The 19,628-nt window shown below is 43.3% G+C and overlaps 9 protein-coding genes across 11 annotated transcripts; 4 read left to right on the top strand and 5 right to left on the bottom strand.

Annotated features, from left to right (window-relative positions):
- The first annotated feature begins 101 nt into the window (after positions 1 to 101).
- Positions 102 to 1,006, top strand: LOC125767693 (ribosome biogenesis protein SLX9 homolog). Its single transcript, XM_049434520.1, has one exon. The coding sequence runs from the start codon at positions 212 to 214 to the stop codon at positions 920 to 922; it is 711 nt and encodes a 236-aa protein (XP_049290477.1). The 5' UTR covers positions 102 to 211; the 3' UTR covers positions 923 to 1,006.
- LOC125767666 (uncharacterized) lies at positions 899 to 2,616 on the bottom strand. Its single transcript, XM_049434474.1, has 5 exons — positions 2,405 to 2,616; positions 2,223 to 2,341; positions 1,978 to 2,165; positions 1,246 to 1,913; positions 899 to 1,186 (listed from the first exon to the last, which is right to left on the bottom strand). The coding sequence occupies exons 1-5, from the start codon at positions 2,440 to 2,442 to the stop codon at positions 1,006 to 1,008; spliced, it is 1,194 nt and encodes a 397-aa protein (XP_049290431.1). The 5' UTR covers positions 2,443 to 2,616; the 3' UTR covers positions 899 to 1,005.
- A 93-nt stretch (positions 2,617 to 2,709) lies between these two features.
- Positions 2,710 to 4,809, bottom strand: LOC125767655 (armadillo repeat-containing protein 6 homolog). Its single transcript, XM_049434457.1, has 4 exons — positions 4,532 to 4,809; positions 4,171 to 4,464; positions 3,633 to 4,104; positions 2,710 to 3,575 (listed from the first exon to the last, which is right to left on the bottom strand). Exons 2-4 carry the CDS (start codon positions 4,453 to 4,455, stop codon positions 2,941 to 2,943), a joined length of 1,392 nt encoding a protein of 463 aa, XP_049290414.1. The 5' UTR covers positions 4,456 to 4,464; positions 4,532 to 4,809; the 3' UTR covers positions 2,710 to 2,940.
- Positions 4,810 to 5,077: 268 nt separating this feature from the next.
- LOC125767608 (presequence protease, mitochondrial) lies at positions 5,078 to 8,409 on the top strand. Its single transcript, XM_049434380.1, has 2 exons — positions 5,078 to 5,181; positions 5,258 to 8,409. The coding sequence occupies exon 2, from the start codon at positions 5,266 to 5,268 to the stop codon at positions 8,302 to 8,304; it is 3,039 nt and encodes a 1,012-aa protein (XP_049290337.1). The 5' UTR covers positions 5,078 to 5,181; positions 5,258 to 5,265; the 3' UTR covers positions 8,305 to 8,409.
- Positions 8,410 to 8,413: 4 nt separating this feature from the next.
- On the bottom strand, positions 8,414 to 11,757 carry LOC125767663 (peptidyl-prolyl cis-trans isomerase FKBP8). 2 transcript variants are annotated; one of them, XM_049434470.1, is made up of 7 exons: positions 11,637 to 11,757; positions 10,858 to 11,249; positions 10,380 to 10,760; positions 10,092 to 10,259; positions 9,909 to 9,998; positions 9,685 to 9,825; positions 8,414 to 9,604 (listed from the first exon to the last, which is right to left on the bottom strand). In XM_049434470.1, exons 2-7 carry the CDS (start codon positions 11,227 to 11,229, stop codon positions 9,524 to 9,526), a joined length of 1,233 nt encoding a protein of 410 aa, XP_049290427.1. In that variant the 5' UTR covers positions 11,230 to 11,249; positions 11,637 to 11,757; the 3' UTR covers positions 8,414 to 9,523. The 2 variants fall into 2 exon arrangements, with proteins under 2 accessions (XP_049290427.1, XP_049290428.1); XM_049434471.1 differs by lacking the exon at positions 11,637 to 11,757 and adding an exon at positions 11,388 to 11,605.
- Positions 11,758 to 11,946: 189 nt separating this feature from the next.
- LOC125767703 (transcription factor BTF3 homolog 4) lies at positions 11,947 to 13,167 on the top strand. The gene is made up of 2 exons (XM_049434532.1): positions 11,947 to 12,061; positions 12,146 to 13,167. Exon 2 carries the CDS (start codon positions 12,181 to 12,183, stop codon positions 12,667 to 12,669), a length of 489 nt encoding a protein of 162 aa, XP_049290489.1. The 5' UTR covers positions 11,947 to 12,061; positions 12,146 to 12,180; the 3' UTR covers positions 12,670 to 13,167.
- A 982-nt stretch (positions 13,168 to 14,149) lies between these two features.
- LOC125767691 (eukaryotic translation initiation factor 3 subunit J) lies at positions 14,150 to 16,326 on the bottom strand. Of its 2 annotated transcripts, none has more exons than XM_049434518.1 (6): positions 16,159 to 16,326; positions 15,858 to 15,940; positions 15,520 to 15,621; positions 15,134 to 15,446; positions 14,916 to 15,055; positions 14,150 to 14,826 (listed from the first exon to the last, which is right to left on the bottom strand). In XM_049434518.1, exons 1-6 carry the CDS (start codon positions 16,172 to 16,174, stop codon positions 14,764 to 14,766), a joined length of 717 nt encoding a protein of 238 aa, XP_049290475.1. In that variant the 5' UTR covers positions 16,175 to 16,326; the 3' UTR covers positions 14,150 to 14,763. The 2 variants fall into 2 exon arrangements, with proteins under 2 accessions (XP_049290475.1, XP_049290474.1); XM_049434517.1 differs by having other exon boundaries at positions 15,858 to 15,943; positions 16,159 to 16,323.
- A 277-nt stretch (positions 16,327 to 16,603) lies between these two features.
- On the top strand, positions 16,604 to 17,367 carry LOC125767712 (60S ribosomal protein L29). Its single transcript, XM_049434543.1, has 4 exons — positions 16,604 to 16,730; positions 16,802 to 16,861; positions 16,978 to 17,042; positions 17,133 to 17,367. The coding sequence occupies exons 2-4, from the start codon at positions 16,825 to 16,827 to the stop codon at positions 17,259 to 17,261; spliced, it is 231 nt and encodes a 76-aa protein (XP_049290500.1). The 5' UTR covers positions 16,604 to 16,730; positions 16,802 to 16,824; the 3' UTR covers positions 17,262 to 17,367.
- Positions 17,359 to 19,125, bottom strand: LOC125767657 (E3 ubiquitin-protein ligase TRAIP). The gene is made up of 2 exons (XM_049434459.1): positions 18,709 to 19,125; positions 17,359 to 18,640 (listed from the first exon to the last, which is right to left on the bottom strand). The coding sequence occupies exons 1-2, from the start codon at positions 18,819 to 18,821 to the stop codon at positions 17,413 to 17,415; spliced, it is 1,341 nt and encodes a 446-aa protein (XP_049290416.1). The 5' UTR covers positions 18,822 to 19,125; the 3' UTR covers positions 17,359 to 17,412.
- Between the last annotated feature and the right edge of the window lie 503 nt (positions 19,126 to 19,628).

Below are 19,628 nucleotides of genomic sequence, written 5' to 3'. Positions count from 1 at the left end.
AACAAAACAAGTCAATAAAAAATCCTTGACTTTGATAGTTGCGACCAAGATTCACATACAATGCCAACTCTGGCAGGCTACTGTCAAAGTGTTCTTTCAGGACCAGCCTGTACGCTGTCTATCAACAACACGCATGGCATCCGAAATAAAAAGTTCAAAACAAATAATCGCTCCTTTTGGTGCCACTACAACACACTGAATTCCCGGCGAAATGGGAAAAATTAACAAAAAATCACCAAAACCTAAACCAGTTTCGAAAGCTACCGACGATGCTAGCAAAATAAAAGGCCCTTTCCCGATCTATCGATCCACACCGGTTCAACTAAACGGTCCGGAACCAACCAGCTTTAAGGTCGTAGATAGTAAACCGAAGAAGAAAGAAAGTGCAACAAAAAGTACTTCAGCAGGTAAACCGCAAAACAAAGCTGACCCATCACTCGGTGACCCGGAAGAAGATGAAGTGAAAGTAAAAAAGCTCCGCAAGCTGGCCATTTCGCGTCTATCCAAGAAGGAAAAGAAACAATTCCGCAAAGATGAAATGCTGAAAAAAGTCGAACTTACGAAGCAAGCGTTCAAGCAAGATAAGGAACGAAAGAAACGCGAACAGACTGCAATCACCGGTGATTTGAAACCACTGCTAGATGCTTTACCTTCGCTAGAATCTCTGTTCGAGTTGAAATCGGCCGCCACAATCAAAACGGGTGTACCCAAGTATGACAAAAAAGCAGAACCCAGAACGAAAAAACAGCGACAAGCGCAACGTCGAAACAAGAACAAGCGCGAATTCATGAAACGGTGCCGTACCATCAAACGGGTACTAAACGACCAAACATTTAAGAAGGATCCTAAAAAAATGGTTGCCGAATATATAAAGAATGCACGCAAGGAGCAGTCGGAATTGTTGTTGAAAAGTGCATCGTAACCGTGGTGCATACATTTGTTCGTAATTAAGGCACAAAAATATAGTTTTTTTTTCATCGAAAATATAAGCTATCGCTTCATTATTCATTTCGTTGAAGCTTCATCTGAGAGAGAAATTATGTTTCGCGCAACGCATCTAATATCGTACAGAAAGCAATGCACGGACAAAGTATCCGAAACGAGCATTAACATTAACGGAACCGAAGTCTTCTGCTGTCGGTACAATCTTTGGAGGTCCGTAAAATGAGGTAACGGTTGGGATGATCTGTGGATAAATAAAGATCATTAGAATTATAGTTACGATCGTCCAGCAACATTCATTACCTTCGTACAATAATTCGTGCAATCGGCAGAGGAGGAAGGCTCTTTTTGAACGTATGAGATTCTGTTGCAAACAGATCGAATACGAGCCGCAAACTGTTCTCCCCTTCCGGCTCAATAATTTCCGACGGACGGTCGTCTTCGTTTAAACTGTGAACAATATCGAACCGATCGAACATCCGTCGGAATTGTTCTATTCTTTTAAAACCATCATTTTCGCCATTAAAAGATGAGGTTTCTGCTTTTTGTTTCTTAAAGACTGGTTCGCCGGAAGACTGCATCACATTCTCTTCACTTGTTGAAACCTTTGGCACACGGCTTGAAGGCGATGGTTTTCTAATAACATCGCAGTACTTTTTCATTGATTTCTTTACCGACTCGTACAGTTTGGAGTCCTCGTTTTTGGGATAAACATTTGCTCGTGGGTTTGGTTGATTCAGCATAGCAAACAGATTGCTCCACACACATCGTTCTTCGGCGCTTGGCAAATCTGGTTCAGCAGTGCAATACTTTCGCGATGGATCATACCGCAGAACGTAATAGCTAGCCCGTACAAGAATTGAATAGACTTGATATTCTTCTAGCGTGAGCGTTCCGGCGTTACCTAGCAATAAACTGTATCCTTGCTCGATTGACAAAACCATGCCGTTCCATCTTACTATTAATCGATTCTGGAAGTAACAATTCCCATTATTAGCCTAGCTATTAACAGCTGTAAAAAACGTTTTTCTTTACCATTTCCATCAGATATAAGCCTTCGTGATTTTCCACATATTTGCCAGTGGAATCCTCATATCCGAACGATTGCCATTTTCCTTCCATCTTCGTAATCCGAATCCGACGATGATCATGTTCCCACACTCCTTCCGAGATGCTTTCCAATTTATTCACTCTTTGCTGCGACAGTAATCGGCGAAACTGGTCTGATAAATAATCCTGAATGTAATGCTTATCCCGATCCTTTTGTAATGGTTGTTTACCTTTCATTCGATCCAGATCTGCTTGTCGTGTTTCATCTAATTCTTCCAAAGAGACTAATCTATTGAATTGTGCTTGCACTTCATACGACTCGGTATGATGTTCAACCATCTCATGTCCGCTGAAAAACGAAAATAGACTTTATTTTAAACAGTTCCATCGTATGTATGTTAAAGTATGTTACCTTAACAGCCCACTTCTTTGGCTACTGCTTGAAGCCATTTTTTCGCTGTGAGAACTCTGTGAATTCTGTCGGTTGTGTTCATACGCCTATGAAAAGGCCTTCTGTGATCGTACGTTTCCGCTGTACACAGGTATTCTACAATATTTTGGTAAACAAATGTTGACGTTTGTTCACGCACACAAGCAGAACTGTGTTTTTAGGACATTTGAAAATGAGTAAAAAAGAGGAAAATTTTACTTATTTTCTACTTTTTTTATAATGGCACGGTCGTTTTTCTTTCATAATTTTAAATAAATGTACGCACGTTTAGTAAACCGAAAAAGGCAATGTATTATTATTCGAATGGTTAAATTAGGTAGGTAAATAAAATTTAGTCCCCAATTCAGTGTCGTACATCAGTAAAAATTACTTTTTCAGTGGCAGTACAAAGCTTCAACGATGCGGTGCGGATGATTAGAATGCGCAGTTACATAGTACGGCGTATATAATGAATGATAAGCATTGTCGATTGGATCAAGCAATTCAACCAGACCAATTTAGTCATTTTTGATCTGAATCTCCGAGGTGGCTTTCCACTCTTCGTTCAGCTGCACCTTACAACCCAGATCCCTAAGGGCTGATTTCACATCGTGCATGATGCTGGGATGATCGATCAGTGCTTGATTAAGTACATCTTCGATGCCCTGTGCCACGAACGTGTCACACTGATCGCGGGACCTCGACACCATATTGCGCACAGCCCATGCTCCATTGCGCTGAACTATCTTGCTCGTCGGATGGATTTTCATCGTCTGAATAATAGTCTCGGAAATGCCTGTCTCAAACAGCGCCTTACTATTGTTTGGCTCTCGCAAAGCCAGGGTCGAGATGCATGCTAACGCGTGGCGTGCAAACGTTTCATTATCTTTGTGGCGGTTAAGGGCGGATTCTAGCAATGGGGCCGCTCCGCACTGGATTATGTGCTGCTTTACCGTGTCATTTCCGGCGAGGGCTTTAAGCAACTTGCACGCTTCCCGAATGATTTTAATTGAGTCGGGAAACTCAACCATTGCATCAAGAATGAACTGTAGACCATCGGCTTCCTCTACCGTTTGGCAGAATTCATTACGCACCGTTAGGGAGGCGATAGTTAACATCAAATCACTGATTAGCTCGGGGTCAGATTTGCACTCTAAAATCACGAAATATTATTTTAAAATGTTTTCACAAAACATCTTCATTTACTTACTGGTAAGTAACTGCGTTATTTCCGTGAGTGTTTCGCCAGCAAGCTGCCGGGCGTGTTCGTGTGCCTTGCCAAACTCCACCCGAATATCGTCATCCAGAATCAAGAAACGGAAAAGTGTGCACGTGTTACGGATCACGTCTGGTTCGGTTCGGGAAAGGAACGGTTTAAGCGTTGGAATTGTTTGATTTTCTTCCATGATCAGTTGGCGGTTCATTTCATGAAGTATGCACGCTTTTTGTAGCCACTTCATCACCTCACACGCAACTTTCGCGTCAGGGGAAGCTTTCAGTGTCTTCAATGCAACGGCCAACGATTCGTGGCTGAACACATCCGGTTGCTTGTTGATAATTGCGTTGGCGGCAGTGAGTAGCTTGAGCAAAACATCATCATTCAACTTATCGTCACTGTTCAGTCGTTTTACTATGAACTCGTAAGCACCTAGTTTGGCTGCTAGCACACGATGGGGAACGCTCTGTTAAGAAAGTGCGAATGGAATTTAAATGAAGTGTCGTTTCTTTACGCTTCGTGCGAAATTTACCAGTTTGCATTCATCGGTGATCACGGCGAGATGTTGAAAAAACGTTTGCGGATCGGAATCCTTCATTTCGGACAGTCTTTTCAGTTCTGCTACACTTTCATTCAACAAAGGCACACCCGTGTCGGGATTAACGTTAAGATCTTTGATAATATTGCCCAGATGGATACCTTGGGCCTCAAATTGCTTTATCGTTTCCTCTCTAGCTTCCTCGATGGACATCGAAAATTCGACAATATTTTCCTTCACCACATCATCGAATGTTTCCTGCGTGATCACTTTCGCCATCGTGGCTGGCTGCAAAAGGGACACAGCCAGAATTCAGGAAGATATCATCGACGGAAGTTAGCTCATTGCAACTTACCTTTTTTGATGATGTCGAAATTGGTGCACCAAAACGAAAAAGAAAATTACTGTATGACTCAGTGTAACCCACGCACGATTATCACTGTCTTGTTTAATTTAGTACGAATCAATTTACCCCAAACACGTGTCTATTTTTCTTTTATATAATGATCAAATGTCCTACGAAACTGTGGGCAAATTAAAATGTATAATTCAGTAACAATCCACGGTGTTTTACAGCCAAACAAAGCTTGCTAAACTTTCACCCTTTCGTCATCTGTAGGGTTGACGAAATAGAAAGAAAGAAACACGATCAAAACAACACAGCGTGACAGTTTGCGTGAATTGCATTCGGGGGAGAGCAAATGGATTTGGATCATGTTGCACCATGTTTTACAGAATTAGTTCTATTCGAACGTTGCTCAGTGGAAAATGTTTAGTTTGAATCAATTAGAATGAAATCCATAAAGTACACACAATTGTTACTGCACCGGTAAAAGCTAGTTTTCATTCAACTATTCACTATACCAAAAGAAAACACCAAATTTGAACCTCATCGTGACCCAAAGCTGCCAACTGCTGCCGCAATTGCATCTGTCAAACTCGCAACAATTCAGTCTTGTTATGAAATTGCTCCGAGCACAGCTGTAGTTTGTGTGCAAGAAAAATGTAAGTAATTGCATCATTTCTCGTACCCGTTTTGTATTAATTTTAATATCTGCAATATCAATGTCCTCTTCAACAGCACCCACGATGTTGAGACAGATATCATCGATGAGGCGTTCGTTTTCCAGCCGCCGATGGCTTTCGTCGACACCGGCCCCGAAAGTAAACCCGGCCATCCTAGCTAACATAAAAGCGTCAGATCGATATAAACCAGGCGGTCGGTATCATGGTTTTATCTGCACCCAGGCACAGTATATAGCCGATTTCAACATGACGGCGTACATGTTCCAGCACGAGAAAACTGGTCTCCAGTATCTGCACATTGATCGGCAAGATACGAACAACGTGTTTTCGATCAATTTCCGCACAACCCCATTCGATTCGACTGGACTGCCGCACATCTTGGAACATAATGTGCTGTGTGGCTCACAAAAGTTTCCGGTCCGTGATCCATTCTTCAAGATGTTGAACCGTAGCTTGGCCACGTTCATGAATGCTATGACCGGGCCCGATTACACACTGTACCCGTTTAGCTCGACGAACGAGATTGACTATCGTAATTTGCAAACGATCTACATGGATGCGGCATTCCGGCCAAACCTGAAGTATCTGGATTTTCTGCAGGAAGGATGGAGGCTGGAACATGCCGAGCTAACCAATCCACAATCGGAATATCTCTTTAAGGGAGTCGTCTACAACGAGATGAAAGGTGCCTTCTCGGAAAATGCGGCCGTATTTGGACAGAAGTTCTTCAACAAAATCCTACCGGACCACACGTACGGATATGTGTCGGGCGGTGATCCGCTCGATATTCCGCAACTGAACCACCAAGATCTGGTTAACTTCCATCAGAAGTACTACCATCCAAGTAACGCGCGCATTTTCAGCTACGGTTGCTTTAATCTGGACAAAACGATGGCTTTCGTGGATGAGCAATACTTGCGTGATTACGATCGAATCGACACGCGGTATAGTGTGATACCTCCCCAGAAACGGTGGACCATTGCAAAGAAAGATCACGTACGCTGTCGCTACGATAACATGGGCGCTCCGCTAGAGAAACAGAATCAAATCGCCATCGGTTACCTGATGACGGATATAACCGACGTGTACGAGACGTTCCTCATGCACATTCTCACTGAACTGTTGGTAAAAGGTCCGAATTCGTTCTTCTACAAAAACCTAATTGAGCCAAACATTTCCGGCGGATACAATCAATTAACCGGCTTCGATTCGCACATTCGCGACACAATGTTTGTGGTAGGGTTGCAGGATCTAGCGGTCGACGACTTCGAGCGTGTTACCAAAATTTTCGACCGCACGGTTGAAGAAGTCATCGAAAAAGGGTTCGATCCGGCACACATTGAAAGTGTGCTGCACAGCATCGAGCTGACCATGAAGCATCAGACAAGCAAATTTGGACTCGGGTTGTTATTTAACCTCACTCCGCTCTGGAACCACGACGGTGATTTGGTGCGTGCAATGAACGTTAGTGAATCGGTGCGGATGCTGCGTGAAAATATAGCCAACAACCCGAAGTACTTGCAGAACAAGGTGGAATATTATTTCCGTAATAATAAGCATCGGCTCACGATGACCATGTCGCCAGACGAAAACTACGAGAAGCAGTTTATGGATGCGGAACGGAAGAACTTGCAGCAAAAAATCAGTCAACTCAACGAAACGGACAAGGAGCGTATCTATCGGGAAGGTATCGAATTGTCGGAATCACAAAAAGCGCACCCAAATACGGACATTCTACCTTGCTTGAAGTTGCAAGAAATCGAGAAAAAGATCCCGGAAACAAACGTGGAGCAACAGCTTGTTACGAATGTTCCGACACAGTTGTGCCGTGTGGACACCAATGGTGTTGTTTACTTCCGCGGTATACTGGACGTGAATGGGTTAACTACGGAACGAAAGCTGTTGCTTCCCCTGTTCAATACGATCGTTACGCAGTTCGGCACAAAGGGCATCGATTACAGAGCGTTCGATCAGCTGGTCAGTTCGAAAACGGCCGGCATCGGTTTCTCGACACATCTGGTAGAAAACGTGCACAACATGCAGCAGTACGAGTTTGGTCTGTACTTCGGTACGTACGCACTGGATAAGAACGTCCAGGACATGTTCGACATCTTCCAGCGCATTTTCAACGAACTCGAACTGAATGACGTCAAACGTTTCGAGATGTTGCTAGAGAACTATCTTTCTGAAATGTCGGTCGGTATCGCACAATCGGGACACATGTACGCGATGCAGAACGCAAACGGTTTGGTTACCGAATCCGGCCGGCTGAGAGAACGGTTGATGGGCATTGAGCATTTGGCGTTCATGAAGGATCTGACTCAACGACACACTGCCGAGCAAATTTTGGACAAATGTCGCTCGATTACAAAGCTCTTTGAAGAATCGGGAATGCGTTGTGCACTTAACTTTACTCCCACTTCGGAACAACAAACGGTCCAAAACTACCGCAAATTCATCGATGGCATTGCTCTTCGCAGCACGGCCAAGGTGTGGAACGTTTCAGAACCGCTAGGAACATCCACATCCTGCCGTCATACGATCATGAACATTCCGGTTAACTATTGTGCAAAGTCGATCGTAGCCGTCCCCTACACGCACCGTCATTATGCACCACTGAAGGTTCTTGCCAAATATCTGTCCGCAAAGTATTTGTTACCGGTTGTACGTGAACAAAATGGAGCTTATGGTGCGGGTGCCAAAATCACTTCGGACGGTTTGTTCAATTTCTTCAGCTACCGAGATCCCAATTCACGCACCACGCTGGACGTGTTCGATGAAGCATATGCGTGGAACGTACGAACCGTACCAAAAATGGATGAGCAAACACTGTTCGAGGCAAAGCTGGGTGTGCTTCAACAGCTCGACGTTCCGATCGCACCACTCGAGCGTGGTATGGATCTGTTCCGGCAAGGTATTTCCGACGAGCTGTTTGGGAAGCATCGTGCTGCCGTGCTCGAAGTAGGCAAGGAGCTTCTGCTGGAGGTGAATGAGCATTATCTGAAGCCGGGAGCCGTTAAGGTAGTCGGAAAATCGGTACTAGGTCCAGAAAATAAAAACCTTCCCAAAGATGCTGAAACGTGGACAACAGTTGCTCTGTAATGTGCGCCTGAAAGGTATCGCAAATAGTTAATAAAACCGATTATTGTCTGTTGAGTGAATAAAAACATTTCTCATCAGTTGCCCGAACACACAATTAAAAATCATCCTATTTAAAACAAAATAACCACATTCATTTATGTATACATGGGTTTGCATAATTTACTCATAGAAACAAAAAAAAAGAAAACACTAACAAATAATGCAGACAAAAACCGTTCTTACACATTTTACCCTACGTACATCTCGTTCGGGGGGAGTATATATGATACCGGAAAAACTCGTTGATAATTTTATATTAGAAAAAACACACACCCTTCCCTCCACCGTTTCGAGTGTTCCATTAAATGCAGGATACCAAAATTGTGGAATGATGTCGTGTTACAATGTTCTTTCGCTGCGTGACTGCGCGCAAAATGCTGCGGGAAGAGTTCGTATGGAAGAAGCGAAACACATCTTCTCTCACTCACTCTCTTTGACTTCCTAAATCTGCATCTGGTGTTGTGTTTATATATGTGTGTGTATACTCTGCCTAAGTGTTTAAAACCATTGAAGACGGACAAGATTGTTGCAGGATAATTTTGCCCATATGCTCCTGCTGGCGGGAAGAGTGGTTTAAAAATCGTCTATAAGCATTTGACCTTTGTTCCTAACCAGCTGTTTGATAATATTTTTTCCAATAAATTTCCCCATTTTACTGATCGTTTTTTTACGCGCTAAAACGTATTTGGATCTGTTTCCAATTTCCTTTAAACAAAAGCGTATACCCCAAGGCAAGTGCTCTGGGTAATGTGTGCGCTCAGCAGGATTACAATGATGGTCTCGATTAAACTCTAGCATGTAAATTTTCTTTAACACAAAACTTATGCACGAGCTCAATCGGAATCGTGCCACTAGCAGCCACCTTTCTTCCTTGTACCACCGACATACCGCACCACATCACACACAACACTTGCACGTGGGAAGTGTGTCATTTAAATCGCATACACCCTAGCAAACAACTCGACCATTCTCCTACGCTTCGATGCTCGTAGAAAAAACGCGCACCATTCTGTTTTGTTCAAGAAATTCCTACCTAGCACGTTAGTTGCCTTCCATCGATGACGCAGGTCCCGAGAGTTTCGGTTGCACTATTCATTATTCTAATGCATCTGTAGCTTCTGGAACAAAAACTTAGCTGCTGTAGGCGCTAAACACGATAAACATCCGGATCGTGTTTACATTACTGGTTATTGTACCGGAAGATTGCAACACCGACAACACCGATCAGGATTGTGCCCACGAGGTAACCCCACATCATGATCTGAAGGAGTAGATATAAAACAAATTACTCAAGTAGAATTTTTCCCCCTTTTCTATGTCTGAGACAATTCGCTGCTTTACCTTGGACGATTCATTGTTTTGCGCGGCTGGTGCAGTTTTCGTCTTTTGTTCCAGCTTCTGTGCCTGGCCAAGCATCTTTTGATACAGGTCACGTTCATTACGAGCTTCGCGCTTCGATTTCAGGATCAATTTGGATAATTCCTGTCACCGGAGTCATAATATTCATTTTCAAATTCAAATTCTGCACACGTAAAAAAATGTTTCGATTTTATCCATTCACTTACCGACTGTATTAGCTTATCGTCAACGTCGATTGTAGCTGCTTTTTGAAGAAGCGTTATCGCAGCTGCAGTGTCTCCTTTTGCGTCTAGGATCTATGTAATGTAAAAACAAACAAATTTTGTTAAGGCCAAATATCACTGTCAATCCGGGCGTTCTGTTTTCTTAGCACCACTTTGCACGCTTACCTTGCCCTTCCGATATAGCGCCTTGGCATTGCTTGGCTGGCACTTTAGCACATGATCGACCGACTTGAGTGCAGCTTCGTGGGCTGAGATTTTAAGCTGAGCTAAAGCGAGGTTATTGTACACTTTCATACGATCTTCCAGTAAATCCTGCAGCTCTGCGGTGGACAACTGATAAGGTAATGTGAGTGGAGAAAAAATAAGTTGCGGTTTTAAACCATGACTTTCATTGATAAGCAAATAAACGTCACTTCGTTTCGTTTCCCCGCCCTCTCATTGCAATAAGCTTACCTCGACCGAGCCTGCACCGGATTCCATCATGCCTCCGGCACTGACTGTGTCATCGAGATACTCCAACGCTCGTCGATAGCTCTGTATCGCAAGGTTGTACTCCTGGCGCTTCATCCAGTAGTTACCGCGTAATCGTTTCTTGTTGCCAATTTCCTTCCGGGATGCATACGTTCGCGCCTCAATGTCGCTTTCCTCACGCATCGACACCAGCGTGACCGTGTATGTAACGGTCGCATTGGGCGGTACAGGCCGTATTACCGGATCTAGCTCCGTGGGTTCCTTCAATCCAAGCTCACCGTATGCGAACCGCGGATTTACGATCACTTCCGCAACTTCGCCTTCGTTCATTAGCTTCAACGCCATATCTAACCCTTGCACCACCTGCAAAGGTTTGTGTTATGGTGGAAAAGGGAAGAGAAAAAAAGGTTAACGATAATGCGTAGAATCGTTTCGTTATCATATATCGATGCCTACATACCTCAACATCATCGATTTGCACCACAACATTACTCTGCTCCTCAACCACCGTCCCATCTTCGAGCCGTCCCGTGTACGTGATGGTCACAAGGTCTTTACTTTCGGGCCTCAGTTCCGAGCGTCCTTTCTTCAGCACCTTCTTCAACAGTGTTCCATTGCCTAGAATGTCCATGCATTCCGAGTCTTCCTCAGTGTCCTCCGATGCTTTCGCTTCACTATCTGCCGAACGATCTTGTTCGCCTGTTGAGTGGCCTGTTTCTGGTGCTTTAATTTGTGTAGGCTCGAGCACCGATGAAGCCAACTCTGCCCGCTCCTGTTCGTTTAGGTTCGAAAGATCTTCGAAGGAACTGCTGCTTGACTTTTCCGCATCCATGATGACTCACGTGAAGTTAACTGTAAAGAGCAAGGAACCAGAAACCAGTGTCCGGAGAGTGTTACCATCCAAATGCTGTTATCACGCAATCACTGCCCCAACCCCTCTCGCATACGAGTAATAGATAGTAGCCTTCGCGTTGCCTTCAACAAACTAACCGGACACCAACGCTATTACAACACTTGGCAAAACAGGCTTTCGCTGTGGCCTCTATCGAACATTCTGCGCAATGACGTCGTCAAAAAATGGCACTCGAAACTAGCTTGAAATGGTGATGGGTGAGCATAAGGATCAATTTGGAGAAAGCACCTCGATGGCCACCTTAACTGCCTTCGGCATACAATTAGCAGTTTGTAACATTGAGAACACCAAAAATCCGTAAATAATGCATGCAGATAGCGACTTACCTTCAACGAAACGAAAGTTTTTTCTGCCCGCAGTGTACGGAGAAAAACAAATGCTAATAATGGTGTGGGTTTGACATATTCGATGTAACAGCAAAACAGCAATACACGACGAAAGTAAAAATCGATGAAAGTACGAAGGCAGCAATATTGATGGAATGTAATTCTCTTTTCGTTTGTGGTCTTTTTTTGTACCAGATTTGCGTCGCTGTGAATAAATGCAGCTGAAATGCAATTTTCTAGTTTGAACACACTAATTTAAAGTTAAAAGCAACGAAAATAAATTCAAAAAACAATCCTACCGTCTTGCAGGGCAAACGTCTGTATTTTTGCAAGACGTCTGCTGCCAAAGTTACGTTTGTGCTGTCAAATTTTTCATTTGTCTGCCGTTCTGTCTCTTTCTACGGCAATTGCCTCAATTTTCACATGTGCGTTTCTGCTGCTCCGACTAAAAATTGTAATTTTCACCGATTAATTGTTGTTCCATCATTTCCCAAATTACACCATTGCAGTGCAACAGCAACGCACCGGCTAGTGTGATAGCAAGATGAATCCGGAAAAGCTGAAGAAAATGCAGAGCGAGGTGCGCATCGGCGGCAAGGGCATGCCCCGTCGTAAGAAGAAGATCGTCCACACGAGCTCGGCCGTCGACGACAAGAAGCTGCAGCTGTCGCTGAAGAAGCTCGGTGTCAATACAATCCCCGGTATCGAGGAGGTGAACATGATCAAAAACGATGGCTCCGTGATCCACTTCAACAACCCAAAGACACAGGCTTCCCTGGGCACCAATACGTTTGCCATCACCGGCCACAGCGAAACGAAAATGATCACGGAAATGCTGCCCAACATCATCTCCCAGCTTGGCCCGGAAGGTTTGAATCAGCTGAAAAAGCTGGCCACGGCGGCCGCCGCCGAAGAGGACGACGATGTGCCAGAGCTGACCGAGAACTTCGAGGAGGTGTCGAAGAAGGAAGCGGAAACGAAAGAAGCTGCTGCCGCCAGCTCTAAGGCGCCAGAGGTTCCCGCTTCTTCATAAACACCTACCTACTCATACACACACACACACAAACAGGCTCTGCTCTTAAGTAATACAACCTCCCCTTGCTCTAGTATAACCCGTTTCGTTTATTTCCGAGGGTGCGCGCCACCGGACACACTAGACACGGCAAGCCGAAGGCACGCGCAGTAAACAAAGCACATCGTGTTGTTCGCATAGCAGCAAAAGCAATTGCCTCCATCTCCCATCACAATAACATTGCATTCGGCTTGCTGCTTGTCTCTGAATTCATCTTCGCAATGTGTATTCTTAACAACACAGTTCCGCACACTACGCCTACTTATGTTGTGGATAGTGTTTTCTATAAGCCATGGTAATGGAATTGCTTTGTTGAACAACCAAGTTGTACGGACGAGTTTCCGTGGCTGAAATGTATGTTCGAAAGTATGGTGACATTTTAAGAATTAAAAACTAATGTAACTATCTCCTCCGTCCGTCCGTGCGACGACGCGTGTTTCGAGGTAGGGTAACTGTAAAGATGGCACTTGTTGGTTAAATTGGTTTCATTTTGTTCTTGCATGGAATGGAGTAATGAGAAAATCTAATTCGCTATATTCCAAACACAACATAAACATTGGAATGGTGGGTTTTCGGAAGCTATTTCAGATACTGAATCATCATCTTTTGGATATAAGAAACAATATGCAAGAACATTAATCTTGTATTTTACATATGCATCCCGGAAGCAGGGCAGAAAGGTGAAAATAAGTGAAAGATAATCCTACGCACGAACAAAAAAGCTAGGTTATGTAGCGCATGGGTGAGGCGTACTTATAAACAAGGATTGTTCCTTGCGTTTGTTTACAGCTTACCGTGTAATGTTACATGAATTACGCAAACGACAAATGTGTAGAGAACGAATAAAGTCACTGATTGCGACAAATGATAGTAAATCTAATCTTTTACTACATTTTCCACATTGTTCTCCCGAGCATTCAGATCTGTCAACTCGCATGGAGCGAGGTTATGTACACCCGGCAATCGATAATGCTAAAAATAGTACGCGTTCTTCGCAATGTTTGTTTCGATGCAACTTTACAACGCTGAAAAACAATTCATACAAATGATGCCTGTACTATACCGCAATCGGAAATGCGGTAAACCACTCGTTTACGATGAATCTTGATAAGAAACCCTAAACATAGCACGCAGTTTGCTGCAAATGTGTTGTGACCGTGTATGGCTATGTACGTGCATGTGTGAATAACGTTACTTCCGCATCTGTATTGTGCGCGCGCTTGTTTTGGCTGAAAAATTAAGGACATGTGGTCAGGTTAATATCGATCTGTCCTGCGAATATAATTCTCTCTCCAGAAAAGTGACCCAAAAAATGTACCATGTCACGCTGAAATAAAGTAAAACCTAAAGGTTTAAATGCAGTGTCAACGAAACGATCATTGCCATGAATTAACCGAATGCATGAATTTGTCATCAACGGCGAAATAATGCACCTCAGAACTAGTCGCGTGCGATCTCCCCCGTTTTATTTACAATCAAATTGGTCGTCTCTTAATTTCAGCAGTATTCTCGAAGATTTATTGTGTATGCTAAGAATGGAACCTTATTCTCTTCTCTAGAACGATGCTACTACAGTAATTGCCAAACGTGAAGGTAAGTTTAATCCTGACTGGTGGTTATTAACGGTACGGTACGGTATTTTAAAACCCTCCACTCTTTCTCTGGCGCAACCAAAGTTTGCGTACATTTTCTATCCTATATAGGGTATCTTCTCTGCCGCGCCTACCTTCCGAGACTGTCATGCTATTATCAGTTATCAAAAACGAGATGCAATGTAACAAAACTGTATCGAGTAACACTGAGGATATACACAGCTAATGTAAATAATGTTGCTTACCCTACACTCCCGCGCATTGCCATTTTGTGTATGTGTGAGTGTGTATATCAATTTCTCCTATGCTCTTTTCCAACCCGGCGGGGCTGCAATGATTGCGATCAACTTCTTCTACGATATTCCTCCGAGACCCGCGGTGATGATGGCGATGGTGTGCTTCTGATGACGACATGTGCATTGATACTGCGGGTTCCAATCGACAGGTGCACCAAAATGCACCGTTACATGAAATCATCGTAATCATCGTAATCATCATACTTGGTGGTATACTCGTTCAAAGTAGACTGAAAAGAGTGATCACAGGATTTACATCAGAACGTACATGGTATGGTGTGGTTAGAGCTATTCTGCTGCTGACAAACGATGCACTCACATTCTCTCCTTCGACGCGCAGTTTTGCTTTCACTTTAATGCCTTTGGTCTTCTTTGGTTTGTCACCTTTCTCGACCTTCTGCTTTTCCAAGTACAAGTTGTCTAGAGTAGTTTTCGCTTTTCTGATGTTATTTGAAGATACTGCAACAAAATAAAAGCGAAAAAAATGGCGTAAACTCTTGTGAGCGTGAAGCTACCACCGCCTGTAATCATACTTACAGCTGGCAAATAGTTTAAGTAGCAGATCTTCTAAAAATCCCTGATACTCGGTATGAGCACGGTAGTTGGAGAGCTTTTTGCTAATCGCTTCCGCTAGTTCGCTAAACTCCTCCTTTGTCGTCGGATGCATTCCATCGATACCGTTGCCAGATGACATGGGACTGATGCCTAGCGTTTCCATGGCCGTTTTGAGGTCGTTCTCTTCCTGCAGCTTCTGCAACCGCCGTTTCTCGGCCAACCTTTGTTCCGGTGTTAGATTAGCTTCCTCTTCTTCCTCTCTTTGAAGCCGTTCCAATTCCTCTTGTTTAAGTTTCTAAAAACAAACAATATTCGATCAAACGATAATGTACACGCAATGCAAGGCAAATTTCTTCTTTTTCTAGAACCTTCTGTTGGGTTGTTTTTTTCGGTTTGGCATTTTTAGTTGGTGTATCTTCTTTAGGCTCATCCTTCTTCTCTTCCTCTTCATCATCATCTTCCCAATTGTCCTGTGGAGTAAAGAAGGCAAAAAGTGAATCAAAATGTAATGAAACGTATCCGTAGTTTATTGTAGGAATGTGGCAAAGCAGTTAGGAATGCTGACGTTAGCTGCCGCGTGTGACAATACTGGTTATTGGTAGGGGCTACTTTGATTACAGTCACGGCAAACAGGAATGTGTTGCAAATCACTTTCTACTGGACCACCACCATGTACACGCATGCACGCTGTGCACAGTTCACATACCTTTACATCATCCTCATCCTCGCCAGCCCACTTGTTCACGTCTGGTTTGGCAAACAGCTGCTCGGACTTCTGTTCTGCCAATGCTTCTGAAAAGATGCATATTACGTTACAGCTAAATTATTTATAGTTCTTCACACAGTGCACCATTGCATTGTGCTAGCTCGTGGTGGTGTGCCATTTTCAAACATTGCCACCGTCGCGCAATCTAGTCCTGTGATATCACCGTCGTGGCACTGGTCAAAGCACGGACAAACATTGCACGAAGGATATTGGTGATATACACAAAACGATCACAACGTACCCCAATCTTCCTCCATCGTGCAAAAAGGGTTCGGAACACGGTAGTTGGCAGCGTTTCACTATTCACCAGTAGATTGTTGTATCTTTTCCTTCGAGAAAACCCTACTCCAAGCAGAACAAATGTCGTGGATAATTTTTGCCTTTCTTTTTTCGATTGTGTATTTTTTACATCTTCTTGACAGCCCGCGAAAAAAAACACAAACTATCAATGTGCCATCGATTGTCGCGTGGTGTTTTACTATCTTTTTCAAATGAAACACAAAATATTTCTATTTTGGAACCATACCGGAGTTGAATACACTTTTGCTACACCCCAATACAATGCTTTTGCTGTTATTTCCATCAATTAACTGATATCTCATTGGATTTTTCAGTTAAAACATAGTTTAATGACTTCCAAGCGACCAAATTCGGGAAGCTGATATTTTATACCAGATTTGGAAACACAGTTTGACAGTTTGATTTCCGTGACTTGACGTTAACAATGTCATTAGTTCTTGGCTCTCTTTCCGGTTGCCAGGTTTCGCTTGGAAGGTTGTTTTCTGTACCATCAAAAATAATTTTTTGACTCTGGTGAGTGTAAAACTAAGGAAATTCCTTGTTCCTTGTATCCAATCAATAATTGTTCGCTGTTCTTCTTTCAGGTGTAAACAAATAGCCAGCCAAGATGGCCAAGTCCAAGAATCACACTAATCACAATCAGAGTAAGTGAGGCACTGCAGGTTTCAACCCGATGTGCTTCTGGTGATGGTGCCAGAAAAGCATTCCTAATGTTTTTTTTTATACAATCCGGTACTGATAGTTTACTCTTAATTAACAGACCAAAAGGCTCACAAGAACGGTATCAAGAAGCCCAAGCGCAAGCGTCATGAATCGAAGCGTGGTGTAAGTAATCCTTCAGATGTACATGAAGCGAAAGTACTTGGTGGTTAATCGTACCGGTTTGTTTTCTTCTACGCTTTACCCTGTGAACAGATGTGCCAGAAGTTCCTGCGTAATCTTCGCTACTCGAAGAAGGCTAACGTTTCGCACGAGGAATCCCTGAAGCGTGCCGAAGAACGTAAGGCCAAGTACGCTGGAAAGCCCGCTCCCGTGCAGCTGTAGAAAGTGCGGAGCTTGAACCGTACAATTTCCATGGATGTGCTTATAATATGAGCAGTGTGCTGGTGGACGTGAAAAAAAAATAAACTACGTGTAAAAGTATAACAAATAGTTTATTATAAATACTCTAAAAAGCTTCCGCACACACGAGCGCTTATTCAATAATATTTTCTAACTCGATAAAATCATCTAAATTGAAATCCTCCCCTTTCTTGGGGCTGCTTACCGTAGAGGGATGCCTAGTAAGTTTGCCTGCCTTTAGACGGGCCGTTACGGTAGAGGAAGTTAACTTGAACCGTGGTCCTGCCAGAGTGCTTTCCTCCCCTTCCTTACTTTCACAGTTCTTCTCATCCTGTGCGGTGGAGGAAGTTTTCGCTATTGCTGCAAGTCCAGAAATTGACTCGGATATTCTTTTCTTCGAGAAGATCGAATATTTGGCAGAAGAACTTCCGCTCAGTTTCGGCTTCTCCGTGCCATTATTACTGGATGACGAAGGATGTGGATTTGCGCTTAAACCCACGCGCATGAGTGGCGCGAGTCCAATGCTGCTAGTTTTAACTCGAAGGTAAGGCGAATTGGAGTCTATAATTTTTCGTACCTTCTCCGACAAAGGAGTACTATTGTTAAGGTCCGTCATTGGGCGCTTCCGACCAACCTTTGGGCGTTGGTCCGGTGTATTTGGTACAATTTCGTCCGGAGAACCAAAGCTTTCGGTCGACGTATCGACAGTGGCCTCTTTTGCCTGTTGCTTTAAAAGTTGCTCCAGTCGATATATCTCACTATCACACGTCGAGAGACTCTCTTCCAATGTTTTGATCTTCCTACGGTATTCTATCAGATCATTTTGAAGATGCGTTATCCGATCCGATTGCTTCTTACGCTTCATCTCTTGTGCTTGTAGCTCGCGTTTCAGAGCAACGGCTAGCGTGATGGCCGCTTCACGGGTCATATTATTGGTAAGCATCTGTTCCACCTCTTGCACACTATCTTCCAGCGCCTGCTTTACCCCTATATATAGCTGCAGTTTCGTTCGCACGCTTTCCAGCTCCTCCTGCACCTTGACCAACGCTTTCCGATCTCCTCGTATCATGTCCATTTCGTGCCGCAATGCAAACATAGCCGTGTTCTTGGAACGTATTTCTTCCTCCAAACCCAGTATGGTTTTTCTCATCTTTTTCTGCTCACTTTTATGTTCAGCAGCATTTGTTTCAAATGTTTTCAATTTGTTTTCCTGCTCGCGGATTTTTAACGTAAAGTTGTCCAGCTTTTCCAACAGGGAAGCGTTGTCTTCGGTCGTATCGAGATTGGCCGTTACATTGAAATATACCTTGATTAGTCGTGTTGCGATGCAACGATCACGGCATTGCGGGCAGGTTTTAGATCTACAAACAATGGCCCGATTACAAAAGGATTCATCTTTCACACTAAGACAATGTTAACATGAACTTACCGTTCTAGCCATTGCAACAGGCATGGGTTATGGAACATGTGGCCACATGGTGTAATATTTACTTCGGCAGATGGTACAAATAGATCAGAACAAATGGGACACACTAAATTCATATTATTGCTATAGAATCACGGTAACAAGTCAACTAAATAAACACGGGATTCGCGCGCGTCCGCTTCGCTACAAAACAAACTTCTTCTTGGTGGTTTTCTTCTCGTTTTGATTACAACCCGATGTCGAAAATTAGAGCCTACTGAGCCTGTATCCAAAAGAAACGATAGGTGTAAAAGCTTGATTGTAAAAATAACATTGATTAAAACACATTATTTTCGCCAACCGTCGATGTTAAACAGATTTACATTGTTTGTGGAAAATGTTTTGCCGAATGCGATACCGGCCAATGTTTTGAAAAACTGGCAATTTAATATTGACGTTGGATTAATTGTCAAACGTTTGTTGAGAAGGGTTAGTTTAATACTTAGAAATCAAAACAAACCCGGGTTTTTAGCGGAAAAATCAGTGTTTCTCATGTGTCTTCATATAATTTTGTCTACTGTTTGGAACAAGTGATAATGGTGATGAGTAAAAAATAGTATACGAAGTTCATGCAACCTACATAACGAGTGTGACTTATAGATGATGGTTCAGTGATAAATATCTAACAGCGGAAGAATGGAAATGAAGGAGCGATGGATCGTGCCACGTCCGTTTGCAGGCCATGCTCGTAGAGGTATGTGTTTCTTGGAAATGTAAACTAGAAATAAAAGCGTGTTAAAACAATTTTAAATGAATATTCATCGCACCTAACTACATTACCGACACAGGAAAGGATTATGTTCTTTCAGGACACTGATATTGACCCAAGTGTTACCCAAGTGGGCCAACGCTATTAAGCTATCGGTCCGCAAAAGACGTTAATC

This window comes from Anopheles funestus, chromosome 3RL (assembly GCF_943734845.2).
Source record: "Anopheles funestus chromosome 3RL, idAnoFuneDA-416_04, whole genome shotgun sequence".
NCBI classification, from domain to species: domain Eukaryota; kingdom Metazoa; phylum Arthropoda; class Insecta; order Diptera; family Culicidae; genus Anopheles; species Anopheles funestus.
Note: the sequence above shows the minus strand (reverse complement) of the source record. Positions and strands in the feature narration are given on the sequence as shown.